The sequence below is a fragment of the Bos mutus genome, chromosome 5, assembly GCF_027580195.1.
Source record: "Bos mutus isolate GX-2022 chromosome 5, NWIPB_WYAK_1.1, whole genome shotgun sequence".
In the NCBI taxonomy this organism is placed as follows: domain Eukaryota; kingdom Metazoa; phylum Chordata; class Mammalia; order Artiodactyla; family Bovidae; genus Bos; species Bos mutus.
In genome coordinates, this window is record NC_091621.1 from 6,991,026 (window position 1) to 7,010,969 (window position 19,944).

A 19,944-nucleotide genomic window follows, 5' to 3' on the forward strand; every position below is an offset into this window, starting at 1 on the left:
TTAAGATTTCTTTTTTTTGACTTAACACAGGTCAGAAACATTACTTTGCTGGCAAAGGTCTGTCTAGTCAAAGCTATGGTGTTTCCAGTAGTCATGTATGGATGTGAGAGTTAGACCATAAAGAAAGCTGAGTGCCAAAGAATTGATGTTTTTGGACTGTGGTTTTGGAGAAGACTCTTGAGAGTCCCTTGGACTGCAAGGAGGTGAAACCCGTTAATCCTAAAGGAAATCAATCCTGAATATTCACTGGAAGGATTGATAGTGAAGCTGAAGCTCCAATACTTTGGCCACCTGATGCAAAGAGCCGACTCATTAGAAAAGACCCTGATGCTGGCAAAGATTGAGGGCAGGAGCAGAAGGGGACGACAGAGGATGTGATGGTTGGTTGGCATCACAGACTCAATGGACATGAGTTTGAGCAAACTCTGGGAGATAGCGAAGGACAGGGAAGCCTGGCGTGCTTCAGTCCATGGCGTTGAAAAGAGTCCGATGAACAACTGAACAACAACAACACAGGTCAACCTCAGCCTTTGTGAAAGAGTAAGCCTCAGCCCTCATCACCTGCCCGTTCCCGGAGCACGGATTCGAGAAGCCTCCTGGGCACTGGTTGCAGTCTGGCCCGTAGAAGCCTTTGCAGCATTTTGGAATCTGAAAAACAAAATGCATGTTGCCTTTTTGAATCCAAAGCAGAGTGCCAGTTCCTCAAAGGAAATTCATTTTATTCATTTTCATTTCGATTACAATCACAAACAGTATCGGCCTCCTCCCCTCCCCAGGAGAATGCCTTTTTCTCGGGTGGATGACAGCGTGGCTTGTGCTCAGCCATCAGTTCACCGTGAACCTCTTGAGGGCTGCCCCTGGCTGCCTGCCCGGCTCTGGCACCGTACGAGCAAGAGAGACACGGGCTTGTGCTCATGGAGCCTGTGTTCCAGCTAGTCAGGGAAGACACAAATAATAAATTAAAAAAAAGATTTGAGAGAGTGGTATGTGCTGGGAAAATGAAGTGCTGTTATCAAGTGGTGGCTGGGGACAGAGGTATGGGGACACTGGGGGGCCACTGTGGATTGGGCGGTGACAGAGGAAGCGATGGTGGAATGGAGACTTGAGAGATGAGTCAGCCCCGAGAAAACCTGGAAAAGCATTCTGAGGGAGGAACTAGCAAAGGCACACATGCTGAGGTGGGAATGAGGTGAGAGCCATGCCAGGGGCACTGCTGAGTGTGCACCAGGTAGGGGAGTGTCAGGGGTGTGGGCTCTGTATTAAGAGCCATAGGAACCATGGGATGGATGCAAAGATGCAGGGAACTCTGTTCAAAGCTTCCTTTGCAGGAAAATGTGGTCAAGCTCCCACTGGCAACCTCTGATTCACAGACCCTGGGGCCTAAGAACTGCCCAGCCCGCTGGCTTCTGTATGGGCCTTGGTGGCCTGGATGAGGTCCTCGGCCACACACACACGCCTCACCTTCACAGTGGCATTACAGTATCTGGCACATCCATTCTTCGGGCTCCTGATTCGGCCGGTGTAGATACACTTGTGAACAAAGAGTGTCTGGAAGAAAGTCAAGAAGAAAAAGCATTGCAGTCTGCATTTTGAGGTCATCTGGACATCACTTGGCTTCTCTATACACTAGATGATGTATTTCCTCCAGTTTACCATCGATGCCAGCATAGAGCACTAAAGTACACAGCTCACACGGGTCCAGGCAGAACTCAGTCACCTGTTAGGCCTCTGTTTCCTTGTTGGGAGAATACAGGCCAGGGTTTGCATGGTGACCTGGGGCATAGATACATTTTGTCCCCTCTTGTGTCCTGGCAGACATTGCTGATCGATCTGGGAACATGTTCCTGTGCATCGTGGGTGTGGTTTAGCCCTCCTTCCAATTAATAACCAGCTCTAACCTCCTCCTGGACAAAGGAGCCTGAAGGGCTACCGTCCACAGGGTTGCAAAGAGTCAGACATGACTGAAGCAGCTTAGCGCACACACACAAAACCTCCTATTCAGAAATTCTGGAGCTATTAGAGATTTCCATCCTAGTTTGTACAAAGATCTACCAAACAAAACAGTGCAGTCTGTGGATTATAGGGGCAGATTTCCTACCATTCTCTAACCTCTGATACCCACTCAGAATGACTGAGAACTACCATTTATTGAGAACCTCCTAGGGCCAGACACACTGCCCATAGGAGATCATCATTATTTAACTGTGTGGCTATTTCTCATCCCTTTTCTTAATAGATGAGGCAACTGAGGCCTGGACTGGTTAAATCTTCTTTCTAGGAAACACTACTGGTAAGTGGTAAGTCGAGAGAATGGGTCTTACCACCTACTAACTTTAGGATCTCAGAGGCAAGTCATACTGCCTCCTGGGCCTCAAGCTGCCTAATCTGTGAAATGGGACAAAAGTGCTGATCTCAACTTTAATCCTGAGCATTTAATCTGTGGCTCAAATTTTATGTTAGATAAAAACTAGTATCGAGGTACTCCTCATCTTAGTCTCTTACACAGGAAGAGAGCAATGAAAACTTCCACAGTCAGTAAAATCCTAAAATCTTAGATGTCTGGAGGAATTCTGAGGTCACTGAGGAAGAAGTACTCAACTCTCTTCTTTGGCTGTCAGGATACTTAGCCAAATACAGACCACAGGAGCCTGGGAGGGGCAGTTTGGGGCTCTCTGGGCTCTGACCCATGCATCTCATTTCTTCCTTTCCTCTCCTGCTTCTCTTTCCTTGGGCAGAGGCAATGTAGACTCATGGTCTGTGCCCACCAGCTGTGTGACCTTGTGCGAGGGCTGTTAAGTCTCCTCGCCTTAGTTCTCAGGTTATACGCTGGTATGATAAGGTGCCTCTCTTGCAGGCTTGCTGCACAGAGCATTTAGAACAGTGTCTGGCACACAGCAATCACTGGGATGCCAGTCACCACAGTCTCCTCTTCCCCTCCCTCTCCACAACCACTGGTTGACAGCATCCTGCAGGACGCAGGGGCGCCGGCTTCATGGAGCAAATATCTGAACACTTATGCCTATTTTAGTGTGTGTGTGTTTGTTTCTTTATGAAGTGCTCCACAGTAGGATTGTGTAAACTCATCACTCTCTTTAGCCATCTATTCTAGTGTGGGATGAACTCTCTAGTTGGGAAGGTCTTTCTTAGGACAAACTTAGAGGCAGGAATTTCTGTCATCAATTTTATCTTCAAATTTGTTGCTTTTACAACCAGTAGAGTACTTACCTGGCCTATGAATTATGGATCGTTGTACCATGGTCTGTTTTCCTTTTTAGATTAGAACTTCTCAGGACAAAAACGAAACAATATCTTATTCATCATTATGCCCCCTGGTGTAGCTATAGTTGTTGTTTTAGTTGCTAGGTTGTGTCTTTAGGACCCCATGGGCTGTAGTTCACCAGTCTCCCCATCCATGGGATTTCCCAAGCAAGAATACTGGACCGGGTTGCCATTTCCTTCTCCAGGAGATCCTCCTGACAGGAATCAAACCTGGGACTCCTGCATTGCATGCAGATTCTTTACCACTTAGCTGCCAGGTAAGCCCTTATGCTCCTTAACCCACTCTATATTCCTCAATAGACATGGTGTGGAATTCAATGAAGCATCACAAGGTTTTGATGGTTCTAGTGTCATTTTCTTGATATTTCATTTGTTTCTTTCCAGAAAGATGCCTGGGAAGAGCAGACACCAATGAAGTGTAGCAGAACATGCCCCCTCCAAATGTGCCATATGGATTATTTTGAGCTAAAGGCACTTGAAAATAGCAGATACAAAAAACTTGTACACAAGTTTAAGACATATAACATAGTGATAATGACTTGATATAGGTATATATTGTGAAATATATTTCACATTTTAGTTACTTTTCCACAGTTACCTATCTTTGTTCAACCTACTCTATAAACACTTGGGTTTTGCTATTTCTCTGGGTCTTCATTCTCCTATGGAAGCTCCTGTGTTCATTTGCTAAGTCATGTCCAACTCTTTGCGACTCCATGGACTGTAGCCCACCAGGCTCAGACTCTGTCCATGGGATTTCCTAGGCAAGAATACTGGAGTGGGTTGTCATTTCCTTCTCCAATGGAAACTCCTATGTACATGCGAAATGCTGGGCTAGATGGAGCACAAGCTGGAATCAAGATTGCCAGGAGAAATATCAATAACCTCAGATACACAGATAACACTACCCTTACGGCAGAAAGCGAAGAAGAACTAAAGAGCCTCTTAATGAAACTGAAAGAGAAGAGTGAAAAAGTTGGCTTAAAACTCAACATTCAGAAAAGGAAGATATGGCACCTGGTCCTATCACTTCATGGCAAATAGACGGGGAAACAGTGGAAACAGTGACAGATTTTATTTTTTGGGCTCCAAAATCACTGTAGATGGTGACTGCAGCCATGATATTAAAAGACATTTGCTCCTTGGAAGAAAAGTTATGACCAACATAGACAGCATATTAAAAAGCAGAGACATTACTTTGCCGACAAAGGACCATTTAGTCAAAGCTATGGTTTTTCCAGTGGTCATGTATGGATGTGAGAGTTGGACTATAAAGAAAGCTGAGTGCCGAGGAATTGATGCTTTTGAACTGTGGTGTTGGAGAAGACTCAAGAGTCCCTTGGACTGCAAGGAGATCCAACCAGTCCATCCTAAAGGAGATTAGTCCGTAATATTCATTGGAAGGACTGATGCTGAAGCTGAAACTCCAATACTTTGGCCACCTAATGTGAAGAACTGACTCATTGGAAAAGACCCTGATGCTGGGAAAGATTGAGGGCAGGAGGAGAAGGGGATGACAGAGGATGAGATGGTTGGATGGCACCACGGACTCAATGGACATGAGTTTGAGCAAGCTCCAGGAGTTGGTGTTGGACAGGGAGGCCTGGCGTGCTACAGTCCATGGGATCACAAAGAGTTGGACACAACTGAGTCACTTAACTGATGTACATGTAAAAAAAAAATTGTGCTTTTCTCCTGTTAGTTTATCTTATATCAACTCAATTTGCAGGCCCAGCCAGGGTCTTGCAGACCCCAAGAGGGTGGAGGTAAAGTTTTGTCTCTCTTAAACAAACAATGGATTTTATTTAAGAGGAAGATTAGAGAGGGAATGTTTACTGAGTGGCTATTTGATCCAGGCATTGCACTTGGGTTTTTATCTATGCTAATCCTGCTTCTACTGTGGATGTTCCTATTATTATTACTACTCACAGATAAGAAAATTAGAGTAAAAATGTGAAGCAACTTACCTTGGATAAGTGAGCAAGAGCTCAAACACAGATCTGTGAGCTATCTTTCTACCATCCCCCCAGACAGAGCAGGCTAAGAGCCAATCCTAGTTGGAATGATTATCTTTTAAGAGGGAAGGTGGGAAGGATGAGAAATCACACCCGTGGGGTTGCTGGGGTGATGTGTGCTTCTCTGAAGCTGTCACACTCACTGTGGGCTCGGAGTCAGCGGGACATTTGCTCCGGTACACCAGGGAACAGCTCACACATGTGCCCTGGAAGGAAGGACAGGGGTCAGTGCAGGGGTCCCTATAAGACGCAGCAGCAGGCCACTGCATCTGGCCTTATGTCTCCTTATGCCCCTTATAAAGGTGGTCCCACTAGCATCCCACTCTTGGCCCCTCTCCCTGCCCCTACTGCCTCCTCCCTAGAGAGGAGTGATGTCAACTCCAGAGAGGTTTGGGAGAAGTAACTAGGTCTGCTCAGAGAAGCCCCTTCCTCATCCTCTTTCAGGTTCAGACTGTCTGCAGGCCTCAGGCTTCTGGTCAACCCTCAGCCATGTAGGGAGGCCCCTGCCCCTGAGGGGACACTGCAGTTGCCCACCTGTTCCAAGGACAAAGCATTAGCATTGACTACACACTCAAGTCCCTCTGACTTCACTACTGGGTTCTTTGCTTCAGCAGGTCAACCTTGGGCTTCCTAACCAGTTTCCAGTTGGTCTGGGTGAGGGGCCAGCAGGATATCGGTGGGTAGGAGGAAGACAGGGTCAAGGTATCTCTGTCTTGCTCCCTCTCTGCTCGAGTGCCATCCCTCCAGCTCCTGGTGGACACCTCTTCTTCCCTTTGCCCTGCTCCCAGTGGCCGCAGGTGATTCCCCCTCCTACCCACCCTTGATTCTCTGTTGTATTGGTTTCCTGCCACTGCTTCTCCTTGGATGGCCCAGCATCACTTGCTTGTTTCCTCAGCCCTGCCCACCCCTCTGTCACAGATTCTTAATTAAAGTCTCTTCATTTGAACCACTGGGATAAATTCTGTATCTGGCAGGGATCTTATTAATTAAACCTCTAAATCTAAGTATACATGCCCAAAGGCAGCTATGGGTTCTGAAAACAGATTTCTAGAAGGGACTAGCTATGCCTACTGTTTACTAGCCCTCAATACCTTCTAGAGAATTCACTGCTACTTTTAATAGATCTAATCAGAACAACCCTAAACCAGAGCACATTGGTTTGATTTCAATCCAGATAAAACAGTAAAAGAAGACTTCATTCTAAGGCAGCTATGGGGAAGCTCTTCTTATTTAACTAAAATTCTTTGGGTTGTGGCTCAAGCCCACATCTTGATTCTTTTTTGGGGGGGGGGTGGGAAATGGAGAATAAGCTCTTGAACAATTTGCAGGAAAGACTTGATGGGAGTCAACAGTTAGACTTGTTTAGAGCTCTCCCACCCTGAGCAGCTGTTGTTCAAGTTCAGGGAAGGAAGTCTGTGGAAGACAAGGGCAGCTGTGACTCCCCGCCTTGTTGTGGGGTGGCTCTGGTCCAGGTTGTTCAAAAGCTTGTTGAAATTTAGTTGTTCTGATTAAAACCAGCTGAGCCAAAAAGTTGCAATGGAAATAGGAAACCCTGATTTTGGACTTCGGGCTTCCAGAACTGTTTAGAGAATAAATTTTTGTTACTTAGAGTCACTTGTTTTGTGGTAACTTGTTGTGGCAGCTTTAGAAAATGAATATACCAGGGTAGCAACGGTTAGTGTGGAAATTCCCCCAGGAATTTTGGTTTGTGTTCAATGAAATAGGACCTCAGGTCCCGCTGCCTCTTCATGAAGACAGAAAATCCTTTAGAACAAGGCTCCCGTGTGAGACTCTCCCTGTCAGTTCCCTCAGAATCAGGAGGACGGAATGGTCTGCTCTGTGAGGGCTCTTTAGGGTTCCCTTATTGAGTTCCCTAGTTTCCTTACCAGTCTCATCTCCCTCTTTGTTTCATCACATCGATGGGGCAGGATTGGGATGATGGAGGGAGGTATGAGGACTCCAGTCAGCGTGTAAATCCGGCCGTTTTTGGCAGCGACCTCCATTTCTTCCAGTGCCACACCATTTGCCAGAATCTGTCCCTGGAGAGAAACAACACCATCTTTCATCTTTCTGCCTGAGGAGCGCTGGTGGCCCCAGGCAGATCTGAATGGTGGCAGCTTCCTGAAAGAGCCTTCAACTTCACTTAACTTTCTGCTGAGGGGAGGATTGTGGTTAGAAGGGCTTGGCTGACAGGGAGAGATGAATCTGTTGAATGAATTCTCAACTGATTCTAAGCAAGGATGTCCTTGCAGAAATGGTCCTTGCCGGCACTGGACTGGGGAGGAGGTATAACTATTTGAGTTCTGTGATATATTTGCTATGAGACCTTGGGCAAACTGTTTTACCCCCATGGTGAAATGGAGATCCATTTGTTCAGATACATTGGAGCAACTCTACTTTGGGGTCTCAGGAGATATCAGTGAACAAACTCAGACAAGTTCCTGCTTATGTTGTAGGCGAGGGAGCAGAAAATGAACAAATTGGCAAAGAATTCTGATCTCTACTTTCCTTCCAAATCTCGCTGGATGATACTAATGGAAACACCATCCTTCTGGTGGCTCCAGTCAGAAGCTCAGGAAACATCTCTGGCTTCCTCTTTCCTCATCCCTCATTGGATCCCTCAGCAAATTCTGCTGGTCTCCTTCAAAACACCTTTGGAATTCAACCACTCCTTAGCAGGTCTCAGCTACCACTCTGCTCTCAGTTACCATCATTCCTTCTATTTAACTAAAACACTTTGACACAAATTCTACAGGTTATTTTCTACTTACAGTTATTAGAAAATAATGACTCCGCTCCCCAGGTTGTGTAATACATCCTTAAGCCTGTCTTTTGCCTAGTAATGTGTACCTCTGATTTTGCCCCTTTCCCTGTCTCCCCGCTCATCACTGCCCCTCTTCTCTGAGTTATTACATTCCCTCCTAAATAGTCTCCCCGGATGTATGTCCGATCACATCATTCCACAGCTCAAAATCCTCTAGTGGCTTTTTATCTCTTTTAAACTAAGAGCCTTCATCCTTGCCCTGAGTTTTTAGGCTACGTGTGACCTGACCACACCTCTCCTTCTCCCTCTTACCGCCTGGACCTCCTCCGACCTCACTCCTCCTGTCCCTCTGTTCTGGCCCCGAGGAACTTGCTGTTCCTTGATCAGGCCGGCACGCTCCTTGCTTTGCACTTTTGCACTCTCTGTTTCCTCTCTCTGGAATACTCTTCCCCCAGGTGCTCACAGTGCCTATTCCTTCATTTCCATCAGGTCTTTGCTCACATGTTCTCTTGTCCATGAGGATTTCTTAGACACTGTATCTAAAATGTCAGCCCCATTCCCACTTTCTATTTCCCATCTTTGCTTTGCTGTTTTTTTTTTTTTTTACCTTAACACTTACTACTCTGATATACGATATATTTAATTTGCTTATGATCTATCATCTTATTTACTAGAATGAAAGTCCCATGCAACCAGGGACTTTTATCTGTTTGTTCCAAACTTGAGGGCATGGCACATTCTTGGCACCCAACAGAAACTTGTTGAAAGGTTGAAGGGGCATCACCATCACCATCCATAGTGAACCAACAGGAGACATAATCTCTCTGCTGCCAGATTTCTGCTAATATTACAACCCTGAGAAGTTAGCTGAATAACACTGCCTTCTTTGAGGTTCTTACATAAGTCATGTTCCCTCCCACCTCAGGACCTTTGCACCTGCTTTGCCTTCTGCCTGGAACTTGCTCCTACTCATCCTTTGAAGCATCATCTCCTGACTGAGGACTTCTAGAACCCCGGATCTGCTGTCTACTCCTGTTGCTGCTTCTGCTGCTCCAGAGCCCTCTTAGCTTCCTCATGGGAGCCCTGTTATAATTGTAGCTAAATAACTAACTGGTCACTAATTAGTTGCTTAAGGGTTGTTTTCCTTGCTGGAATGTAGGCCTATCTTTTCCACATCTTTATCCTTGGCTTCTAGTTTAGACTCACACACTTGGAGTTGCTCAGCAGATATTTGCGGAAAGCCATAATGAATGAATGAAGCAAACACAAAGAGCCGAAGCCTGTGAATTAGTGTTGAGGTAGGATAACCCGATGGACAGCCATAAGCAGAGGAAAAAACACATGTGAGCAATGACACCAGAGACAGAGTTTTTCACTTACGTTGTTGGTTGTGTTAAATCTTATGATCTGGTTGGCCATGCTCCTGATGTGAGGGGTCGAAATGAGTGTGGCCACTTCCAGCTGCAAGAACAAGAGAACAATAGAGATACTGAGAGCAGTACCCAGAGTCTTCACTGGAAAAAATAACTTGAAAGTTTATGAAATAAGTAATGGGAGCTTTCTGCAATGGGTTTGGAAGAGTTCTTAGATGACAGGTTCATTATTCACATAAGCATGCACTCAGAGCTAAGATAATAAATAATTGTCCCACATTCTCTAGCACTAAAATATTGAAATTTAAGACCAGATATCTTGAAAACAGGGGGAAAAATAGGGCAGGAAAGGAGGGCCAACCTGAGTAAATGGGACAATGTGGTATCTGATGAGTTCCAGAAGCTTCCGAGATCCCTGCAAAGGAATCAAAATACTTCTTTAAGTCATTGAGGAAAACACAGATTTCCCTCTCTTGTGTAAAATTTCTCAAGTGACTCTGGTCACTTGGTTAATAAAAATAAATGACCCATAATCTTTCTTGGGAAATCCAGGGTGAGAAAAACCCATCCCCCAAATAACTAACATTTTTACTTTGTGACAGGCAGGGGCTGTTCCCATAATATTATGTGCACCTCTCATTTAGTCCTCCCAACAGCCTTGTGAGGTGGGGATGCTACTGAATCATTTTATGTGTGATAAGACTGAGTTTTAAAGCCACGTCCAAGGTTGCAAAGCTATTTATAACTTAGACTATAAGCCTGAGAAGTAACTCAAGGTCCCAGGTACTCTGCTCCATCACCTCTCTCAATGTCTAAGGCTACCTTCTAGATTTTCTAAAACAGCCTCAGTTTGTGATTCTGTTTCACTCACTCCATAAATAACTGTGGGCTCATCAGGCCATGTACTGTTTATTTAGGAACATACAGTCCTGTTAGGAATGTGTGACCAGGACTCTTTCTTCTGTGTTCTTATGAAACATGTTCATCTCACCTTCAAGGCCCTTTCCAAGGTTTCTCATGCTTCAGAAAATAGAAAGAGTCTTGGGACTCTAAGCAGGATGAGCAGTCCCTAGAGGGGTGCCCTGGAGACAGTGGACAGAATTAAGGCACACAGGGGCCACTCTCTGGGGGAAGAAGGCAGTGGCAGTCGACTACAGCATGACTGTAATCTCCCAGCTGAGTCAGACCCAGGGGTTACAAGCTTCGAAGCCCTGAATTCTGCTACTTCAGTGGCACAGCCATAGCTACTGTGTCTTAGAAAGGTAAAGGATCACAAATCGAGATCATAATAACCTCCAAGAGGCTGACCTGCTAGGGACATGTTTCAACAGTGTGAGGTCCCAGGCAGAAAGAAAGCCCTGCTGAACCCAAGTTCCATTCACCCAGATTCTCTGCACTTCCCCTTGGCCCCTATGTCAGGGGAATTACCTGTAAGCAGAGGGACCACATATCCTCGTTTGTCTAGAACAACCCTGGTTTACAGCGATCATCCTGGCAGCCCCATTTACTCTCAAAATTGTCCTGGTGTGAACACTTGGAAGGCCACCATATCTATAGGTCAACAGCATTAAGCACAGGGCAGGGTGAGGGTAAGAATGTTGAAATTGACCACCAGCTGGCCAGCCCTGGAAGTGACGGTTTCTGTAACCCTGGTTCTGTTACCATAAGACCTTGAGCAAATCACTTAGCCTCTGCATCTTAACTTTCCCTGACAACTACTTTATGGAACCTAGCAGTGAGGACTTGCAGGCAGAAGCAATTCCAATACAAGCTTGAATGCTCAGTGGCAGAAAGGGTGGGGAAAAGTAGGGACCCTTGAAAATACCAGACCAAAGTAGACTTCAAACTCCCAGAGGGCAGGAACTGGGTCTGTCTGGCTTATTAATCACTGCGTCCCCAGTCAGCACAGCAGGACCTGCATAAACATTTGTGCCAGCAAGTTATTAAAGGGAGGAGGGAAGAGGTCCTGAGAAGGTCACTGAGCTGGACCTTGGGAATCTGAGTTTAGTCCTGGTTCTTCTTCTGTGTGACCCTGAGCAAGCATCTCACACCTCTAGACTGCAAAATAACAGGGTTGGTTTGGACCCCTTCCAGCCCTCTATTTTATAGGAAAGACTTTATCAGCTGGATTATCCACTTCTAAAGCCTCAAGACTTAATTAGCATCGGACCCATTCTATAGGCAACTGGAGAATGAAAGGGACAAAGAGTTGATCAGCATCACTCCACTATTGTCTGAACCTGCCACTTATCTGGCTGGGGGCCATTATCCAGCCAGAGTTTAGTCCAGATGGCTTAGATCCACAGGATTCGCTTACAGGTAATGCTGTCGGAGAGCTTGTTGGTGCAATGCATTCTTTCCTTTATGTGGACATTCACTTCCTACTTGCTGTTTTAGGTGAAAACAAATAAACCACAAAACTGAGTTGTTTGGTGCCAGAGACAGAAAGGGAGAGTTTTTCTACCAAATAGTGACTACGACCTTGAACTCTGTAAATTCACCTCTTTTTGTCCCATTTTGCTCACAAGGTCTTTGTGAATTGGCAGGGGCTGGTCTCTTGCTCCCTTTGCTTTTATTTCTATCTAGTTCAGTGATGAAGTCATACGCTGGGGCTTGTGATCAGTAGCTATGGTCTCTGCAGGGATCAGATAGTTCAGGACTGAAATTTTGCTTCAAGGAGAAGCAGAAAGATAACTGGGAAGGAAACAAGGCATTCCCAAAGCAGAACTGGAAAACATCCTTCTAATGAAACCAGTCTACCTTTCATTTCATTGGCCTAACTGATGGGGAGCTTATTGTCTCTAGCTGAGGCTCCTCTCTGAAGTTAAAACTGAAGGATGTCATTAAGATTCATGGAGAAAGAGGGAGCTTCCTACAGGTTGAGGAATCTTGACCCACATTGGCTCTGGACCAGAGAAAGTGGTAGAAAAGATGATTCTATTCCTCACCTAGAAATTGGAAGTGGAAAAACAATTTGAGACTCAGGATTGAGAGACTTGAAGTTATATGTTCTTTGTGAGAAGTAAGATATTGCCTTTGAGAGAAATGAGATTGAGAGCCAGGAGCAGTGCTGTGCTGTTAAATCCATTCTATAAGGAAAAAATAAGCCCTGATTTATAGTACTGGCCAGTTTCCATGGTGTCAATATTCCTACCAGGGACTGAGTTCAAGCTACTGATGTGATTTCACTGAGTGGAGCTGGGAAGTTGTTGTTGTTGCTCAGTCGCTAAGTCGTGTCTGACTGCAGCACACCAGGCTACCCTGTCCTTCACCATCTCCCGGAGCTTGCTCAAACTCATGTCCATTGAGTCAGTGATACCATCCAGTCATCTCACCCTGTCACCCCCTTCTCCTACTGCCCTCAATCTTGCCCAGCATCAGGGTCTTTTCCAATGAGTCAGCCCTCTGACTCAGGTGGCCAAAGTAGTGGAGCTTCAGCTTCAGCATCAGTCCTTCCAATGAATATTCAGGACTGATTTCCTTTAGGATGGACTGTTTGATCTCCATGTTGTCCAAGGGACTCTGAAGAGTCTTCTCCAGTACCACAGTTCGAGAGCATCAATTCTTTGATGCTCAACCTTCTTTATGGTCCAACTCTCAGACTGGTACATGACTACTGGAAAACCAAAGCTTTGACTACACAGATCTTTGTCGGCAAAGTGATGTCTTTGCTTTTTAATATGTTGTCTAGGTTTGTCTAGGAGATGGGAAGAGTTACATTCTATTTTCGAGAGCCTGAGTGAGGCAGCCCCAGTCACTGCTGGAAGGAGTTACAAAAAGAGAAGCTTCTCGAACAAAAGTGCTTGACAGAAAAGCAGCAAGGGTGACTTTTTCTATTCTAGCTAAAAGGTTTTAATTTTAAGTTCACCTGATTAGGTTTCTGAGAACTCCTTTATTCTTATTAAAAAGTATCTGTATCAAAGAAAAACCATATAATCTCAGAATTTTAATAGATTCCCAGGGGAGAAATTATTACTTCTTTGGCTTTTAAAATTAAATATGAGTATGAGTTCTAAAGAGAAGACTAAGAGCTTTCCTATAATAGCTAGGTTTCAGGAAACCTGAGTGTGAATCATATTTTTAAAATAGCATCCTATTTTAAAGGCACTGGGAAATGTGACTTTTTCAATGAAAACCTGTAACAAATCTCTAAATATGTTTAACATCTGCTTGTAACATAAGAGATTACCTTCTGACTTATTTCCTTGATACCTATTTTTTTTTTTAATGCAAAGTATTCTGGATGCAGGGCTTCTCAGGTGGCACTAGTGGTCAAGAACCGCCTGCCAATGCAGGAGGCAGAGACACGGGTTCTATCCCTGGGTTGGAAAGATCCCTGGAGGAAGAAATGGTAATCCACTCCAGTATTCTTGCCTGGAGAATCCCATGGACAGGGGGGTCTGGGAGACTACAGTCCATAGGGTTGCAAAGAGTCAGATATGACTGAAGTGACTAAGCATGCAGGCATTCTGGATCGGGATATCCTCGTAGACACCTGAAAGTATTCCAGAAAGGGATGTGTCCATGTGACCCTCTGCATCATTCAGGCAACAAGCTTCAAGTACCAAAAGCAGTGTGACTTGATATCGGAGTTAGAAAGCTGGTGCTTACCAAAATGTCTATTTCCAATGCCATGAAATCAGAATTTTCTGTAATCTACCTATTTAACAAGTTCCCTGGGTAATTCTCTTATTTAAAAAAAACTATTTACTTATTTTTAGCTGTGCTGGATCTTTGTCGCTGCACAGGCATTTCTTGGGGCAAGTGGGGGCTACTCCCTAGTTGTGGTGTGCAGGCTTCTCGCTGCAGTAGCTTCTCTTGTTGTGGCTCCCTGGCTCTAGAGCACAGGCTTAACAGTTGTGACACAGGGGCTTAGTTGCTCTGTGGCATGTGGGATCTTCCTGGATCGGGGTTGAACTTTGTCTCCCTCACTGGCAGGATTATTTATCACTAAGCCACCAGAGAAGCCCTCCCTGGGTAATTCTTAAGCACGCTGAAGTTTGAGGATCACTACTCTAAGAGACTCAGACCCTCTGTGTAATCAACACCGATCTATGCGAGGTCACAAGTAGTTTTGCCCCATTTCCAAGATGATGGCAGGACCTCAGGGCACTGGGGAAAAGCTTGTGGCCTTTCTTATAATTTCACTAATTGTCATTCTAATAAAAAATTCCATAATTAGCTAACCTTCTTTTCAGTTGGGCTTCCCTGATAGCTCAGTTGTTAAGAATTCGCTTGCAATGCAGCAGATCCCGGTTCAATTCCTGGGTCAGGAAGATCCACTGGAGAAGGGATAGGATACCCACTCCAGGATTCTTGGGCTTCCCTTGTGGCTCAGCTGGTAAAGAATCTGCCTGCAATGTGGGACACCTGGATTTGATCCCTGGGTTGGGAAGATCCCCTGGAGAAGGCTACCCACTCCAGTATTCTGGCCTGGAGAATTCCATGGACTGTACAGTCCATGGGGTTGCAAAGAGTCGGACACGACTGAGCAACTTTCACTTTTCTTTTCCATTTAAGGCTGTTATTCCTGAAAGAGGAAACACTTTAAATGGTGTCCATTATTTTTACCTTAGACTGAAAGAGTAAAACAAATCTCCTTTCTTGAGGAGGACATGCGAGAGTTGAAGGTTTATGATGTATAAGGAGAGGGTTATTGTGGAGAGAACTGAAAGCCATAGAAAGAGTTGGGAGCCCCTAAAAATAACATTATTTTTACATTTAACCTAGACTTGACACAGAATGCCCTGCCAGGCTTCATTTTTAGATGGTTTTAGAGTTGTAGGGAACTTAAAATTTATGATTTTGCTATTGAGAAGTCTTAGAAGAGAAAGGACATAGAATGGTCTTATAGTGACATGGAACTCTACTGGGGAGATTGTAGCCACATCTAGGCTTAGTTCCAGAGCACTGTGATTGATTAATGATGTCTGCCTTGGTTGCAGAAATGTAAGTGGTACATGTGCTACTTATTTGTTGTCCTTAATTTAGAAAAAGCCTGTATAGGTACAGACTGAAGCAGTGATGCTGTCATGACACCATTAGAGTACACAGGATACAATACCTCTGAAGAAAGGAGATAATCAAGAGTGCCATCCTTCATGTTATTCAATGCTTCATCACTTGGAACAAAGACAGTGTATGGTCCACCAACCCCATCTTCATTTAAGGCATGTCCCACACTGGTTTTCTGTGTTTAAGAAATGAAAATTTGTATCTGTAACCTATCTCAGATAGATACATGAATTCCCCAGAAAGTATTTATAATTGATACCCCCTGCTAATTTTATTGTACCAAGGACTAGACATAAAAAACTTTCTAGGAGTTCATGAAAAGTACATACCTCTAACAAAGATCTGAACTTGCTGTATCTTGGTTGTAGCATGGTCATTATGGTTTGCTAAAAAGAGACATTTTGCTTAAAGTTCAGTACAAAAAAGGGAGGTGGTTTAGGAAACAGCTGCTTTAACATGAAAAGACTGATGACAGGATTTCATGGAAGTGTGGACATCTATGGGCTTCCCCAGTGGCTCAGAATCATCTGAATCTGCCTGCAATGCAGGAGACCTGGGTTTGATCCCTGGGTCAGGAAGATCCCCTAGAGAAGGTAATGGCAATCCAGTCCAGTATTCTTGCCTGGAGAATTGCATGGACAGAGGAGCTTGGTGGACCACAGTCCATGAGATAAAAGAGTTGGACACGACTGAGTGACTAACACTTTCACTTTTCTGATGGAAAGCTAAGGGTAAATAAAGAGGAAAGTGGACATCTATAAAAGGATCTGGCTAACCACAACACATTATACATGTGCTTCCTGTGTTTATTTCAACAGTAGTTCAGATCTGCATGTTCTGAAAGTCTTTGCATGCTAAGTCACTTCAGTCACGTCTGACTCTTTGCAGCGCTGTGGACTGTAGCCCGCCAGGCTCCTCTGTCCATGGGATTCTCCAGGCAAGAATACTGGAGTGGGTTGCCACGCCCTCCTCCAGGGGACCTTCCCAACTCAGGGATCAAACCTGCATCTCTTATGTCTCCTGCGTTTGGCAGGCGGGTTCTTTGCCACTAGAGCCACCTGGGAAGCCCCAGGATAGTCTTTGGCCATCATCAAATAGATTAGAGGGAATGAATTTTATCACAAGGAAGATACGCCTTCCTCCATAATGCACAAGGGATAAATTTATGTGACAATTGGTCTGAGTTATCAGGTGTGTCTATGAAAAAGATCACAAAATCAACCTCTTTCCTACACCTGCTGCTGCTAAGTCACTTCAGGCGATGCCTTTCTCTTTCTCCACAGAGGTGTCAGAATTCTACTAAAAACAGAAATACAAGCCCATGGTGCTGGCTTGCATTTCTTCATGAACAGGACTCTCTGAGGAACAAGGGAAGATGGATTTGACTTGACATTACTTTTACCTGAAGTTCTCACCTCAGTATTGCTCTCAAATGTGGGCACCACCTTGTCCATGGCTCTGTCGAGGATATGCAAGAGCCCGTTGGAAGCAAGTATATTCCCTTGTATAATTTTTACCGTCTTTTTGCCTCCATAGAGTTTAAGCTTTAGCTGATTGTCCTAAAACACCAAGGAAAAATAAAACTAAATTAATGTGTGTCCTTGAAAATCGAGCACTGGATTAGAAGAAGTCTTAAATCCTTGGGTTCTGTCATTTATTGGCTGTATGATCTTGGATAAGTTCCCTAACCTAAAACGTGGATGATGGTTTCTGCCCCATTGAATTCACAGGTCTTTTCTTGAGCTCAAATGAGATAACATATGAAGTCACTTCTGACTATCAATGATTGCTAAATGGGAATAAGGAATTACTGTATAGTCTCCCCCCAAAAGACGGCAAGCTACAAAGGGACCCCAAACTCTTCAATTTATTGTAAACTCATTACTTACCTACTTTAGTGTTTCAGACAGAAGAGGCACACAATAAAAAATATGTGCTGAATGAATAGGTAAATGAATGAATACATGTCCTTGTGAGAAAGGAAACCACATCTGCATTCATACATCCACTCATCTATCCACCCATCCACCCACCCACCCATCCATGCATCCTTATACACACGATACAACATACTGGTTAAGGGTTCAGGCTTTGGGGGACTTCCCTGGGGATCCAGTGGTTAAGAATCAGCCGTCTAATGCAAAGGGTGCAAGTTTAATCTCTGGTTGGGGAACTAAGATCCCATACGTTGCAGGGCAACTAAACCGGCACATCACAATGACAGAAACTCTGAGTATCATGACAAAGATCCCACACACTGCAACAAAAACCCAAGGCAGCCAAAAAAAAAAGTTACAATGATTCACGTTTTGGGATCAGGCAGACCTGAGTTTGAATCGTGCCTTTGGCCCTTATTGTGTGACCTTTCAGTTTTCCCACTGGAAAAACGTTCACGGGATTGTTGTGAGCCTTAAATATCACAAATAGAGATTTACCCCAGTATCTTGCATGTACTAAGTGCTCACTGATCTATCAACTATTGATATTTGGTGAAATGCAACCAGATAGGTCATAACCACCCCCAACCCCATCCCCTGCCACCACTGTCTGTTGATTGACCATGTGCCCTTCAGCTCAGTAAAGTCACAAAAAATTATTTTAAAAACAAACAAAAGAGAATTAACGGCATTAGGAGAGATGGAGTGTTGAGTTGGACAGGGTGGATACTTGGCCACCTAAAACAAACAATCCATTTCCTTTTCTAAGATGAGTGCTGATCTGGCTTTGTGCTGATGCTTCTAGGAAATGGGTTTACTGTCAGTTTTCTCCTTCCTGCTGGCAGTTGAATGATGGTTGCCTTGAAAACTAATTCAGACCAGGGCAAAATCACTTTACAATCCCATTTCTGTTAACAGTGCATCGCCTGCACCTGACCCTTTCCAGTGTTGGCTCTTTGTTTTTGTCCTAGGTAGGGAAGTACTGTGACAAATGAGGAACAAGGAAAGAAGTTCTTCATAACCTTTCATGACCCCTGGACACAAAGAGAGCGCCCGCTGTGGCCATCGACTCAGTGGACGCTTTGGTTCGGAGAGTGAAGATCAGAGAGCCCCTTACCTTATCTTCACTGAAGATCTCTCCGGACTTCCCCGTCAAAGTATAGAAGGTGTCTGTGTTGTTCATTTGCTCAGTGCTCATCTGCCCAGCAATTATATGGAGTTTCACAAAGTACTGAGCAGCTTTATTATCCAGCAAAAATTCATTTACCTGAGAAAAGAAAGCCTATTTCTTCCATCTCTATGGAGGTTTGGAGGAGAAAAATGAGGTTTGGGACTCAGGCTATGACTCGTTCACCATCAAGAACATCAAAGTGAGTGTACAACTTGAGTCTGGGCTCTTTCAGGTACAGACGACTGTCCCAGAGTTAAACTCCCCTGGGCCAGGTCATAAAGGGGGCAGAAATTTGGAGAGTGGGAGCTGATACATGGTACGCTCTCAAACTCTGGGGCCTGCTCTAGCAGGGAACCAGTGGGGAGCATTGGGGCCAGAAGGACCAAGGTGGGTGGCAAGAGTCAAGGAATCAGTCATCTTGAGCCCAGGAATCAGTTGGGAATGAAATATGAAGTTGTGTAAAAAAACAGGTAGAGTGGACAAATAGAGATTTTGAATAGAAAAATTAAGAATTTTTAAATCCACCGGACCAAATGGACACTTTGTCAATATTATATAATCAACAATCATTCAACAGAGACCTTTCTTAATCCTGTGTAAATTCAATCTCTATATTAAACCGCAATCACATGCAAAGTGTCTAGCGCAGGCACCTTCAACATCCACTAGCTCTCCTACCCCACAGGGGAGATGTGAGTGCATCTTCAGAGATTAATGACATATTCATCTTGGGCAGATGAATGGCGGTGGCATATTAGGAGGAGAGAGTCTGAAACTCTCTGGGTGTTGATTTAATTCAGCACACATTACAATCACAAAATATCTTGGATTAAGGTAAACCAATTCCATATGAATCAGTGTGTTCACTATCTACACTAAACCGTATCTAACTATGGCGCTGATACTACCACAATGGGGCACCTCCACCGGGTACTGTGGGTTTCATTCCCACTGGTGGGCATTATCTGAGATAGCGGCTGCTCCCATTGAAGACTACACTTCTCTTCTAGTTTCCTCTATCCTTGTTGCCATTTATGGTGATTTTAAAGAAACAAATACCCAGCTGGTATGTAAGTTTAATTCTTCCTGTGGTGAGTGAGCAGTTTTGCATAAAGCAAATCTTATTTAGCATGTGACAGCAGCTGAGAACCCTTAGGGATTACCCTTGAGGGGTAATGATTGGAAGAGGGCACTGGGGGGTCTTGTAGGGAGCTGCAAATGGTCTTGCTAGATACATGTGACGGTTCATTGAGCTGTGCACTCCTAATTGGTATACAATCCCTAAAGGTGTCATATTTTACAAAAAGTTTACAAAAGAAATTGCCATCCTTGTCATCAGTAGATTTAATTTTAATGGAGGTTTCCTACTTTAGATAAAGAGGATACTGTC

The 19,944-nt window shown here is 44.5% G+C and overlaps 1 protein-coding gene across 1 annotated transcript in view; it reads right to left on the minus strand.

Moving 5' to 3' along the window:
• Positions 1-19,944, minus strand: part of STAB2 (stabilin 2) — a 168,632-nt gene that overhangs the window by 106,695 nt on the left and 41,993 nt on the right. Inside the window, exons 12-21 of the mRNA XM_070370245.1 lie at positions 18,501-18,650; positions 16,862-17,005; positions 15,776-15,832; positions 15,496-15,621; positions 9,793-9,846; positions 9,439-9,519; positions 7,181-7,333; positions 5,438-5,500; positions 1,462-1,548; positions 562-648 (exon numbers count right to left, since the gene is read on the minus strand). Of these exons, the coding sequence (XP_070226346.1) occupies positions 562-648; positions 1,462-1,548; positions 5,438-5,500; positions 7,181-7,333; positions 9,439-9,519; positions 9,793-9,846; positions 15,496-15,621; positions 15,776-15,832; positions 16,862-17,005; positions 18,501-18,650 (1,002 nt within the window). The remainder of the gene's footprint in view (positions 1-561; positions 649-1,461; positions 1,549-5,437; positions 5,501-7,180; positions 7,334-9,438; positions 9,520-9,792; positions 9,847-15,495; positions 15,622-15,775; positions 15,833-16,861; positions 17,006-18,500; positions 18,651-19,944) is intronic.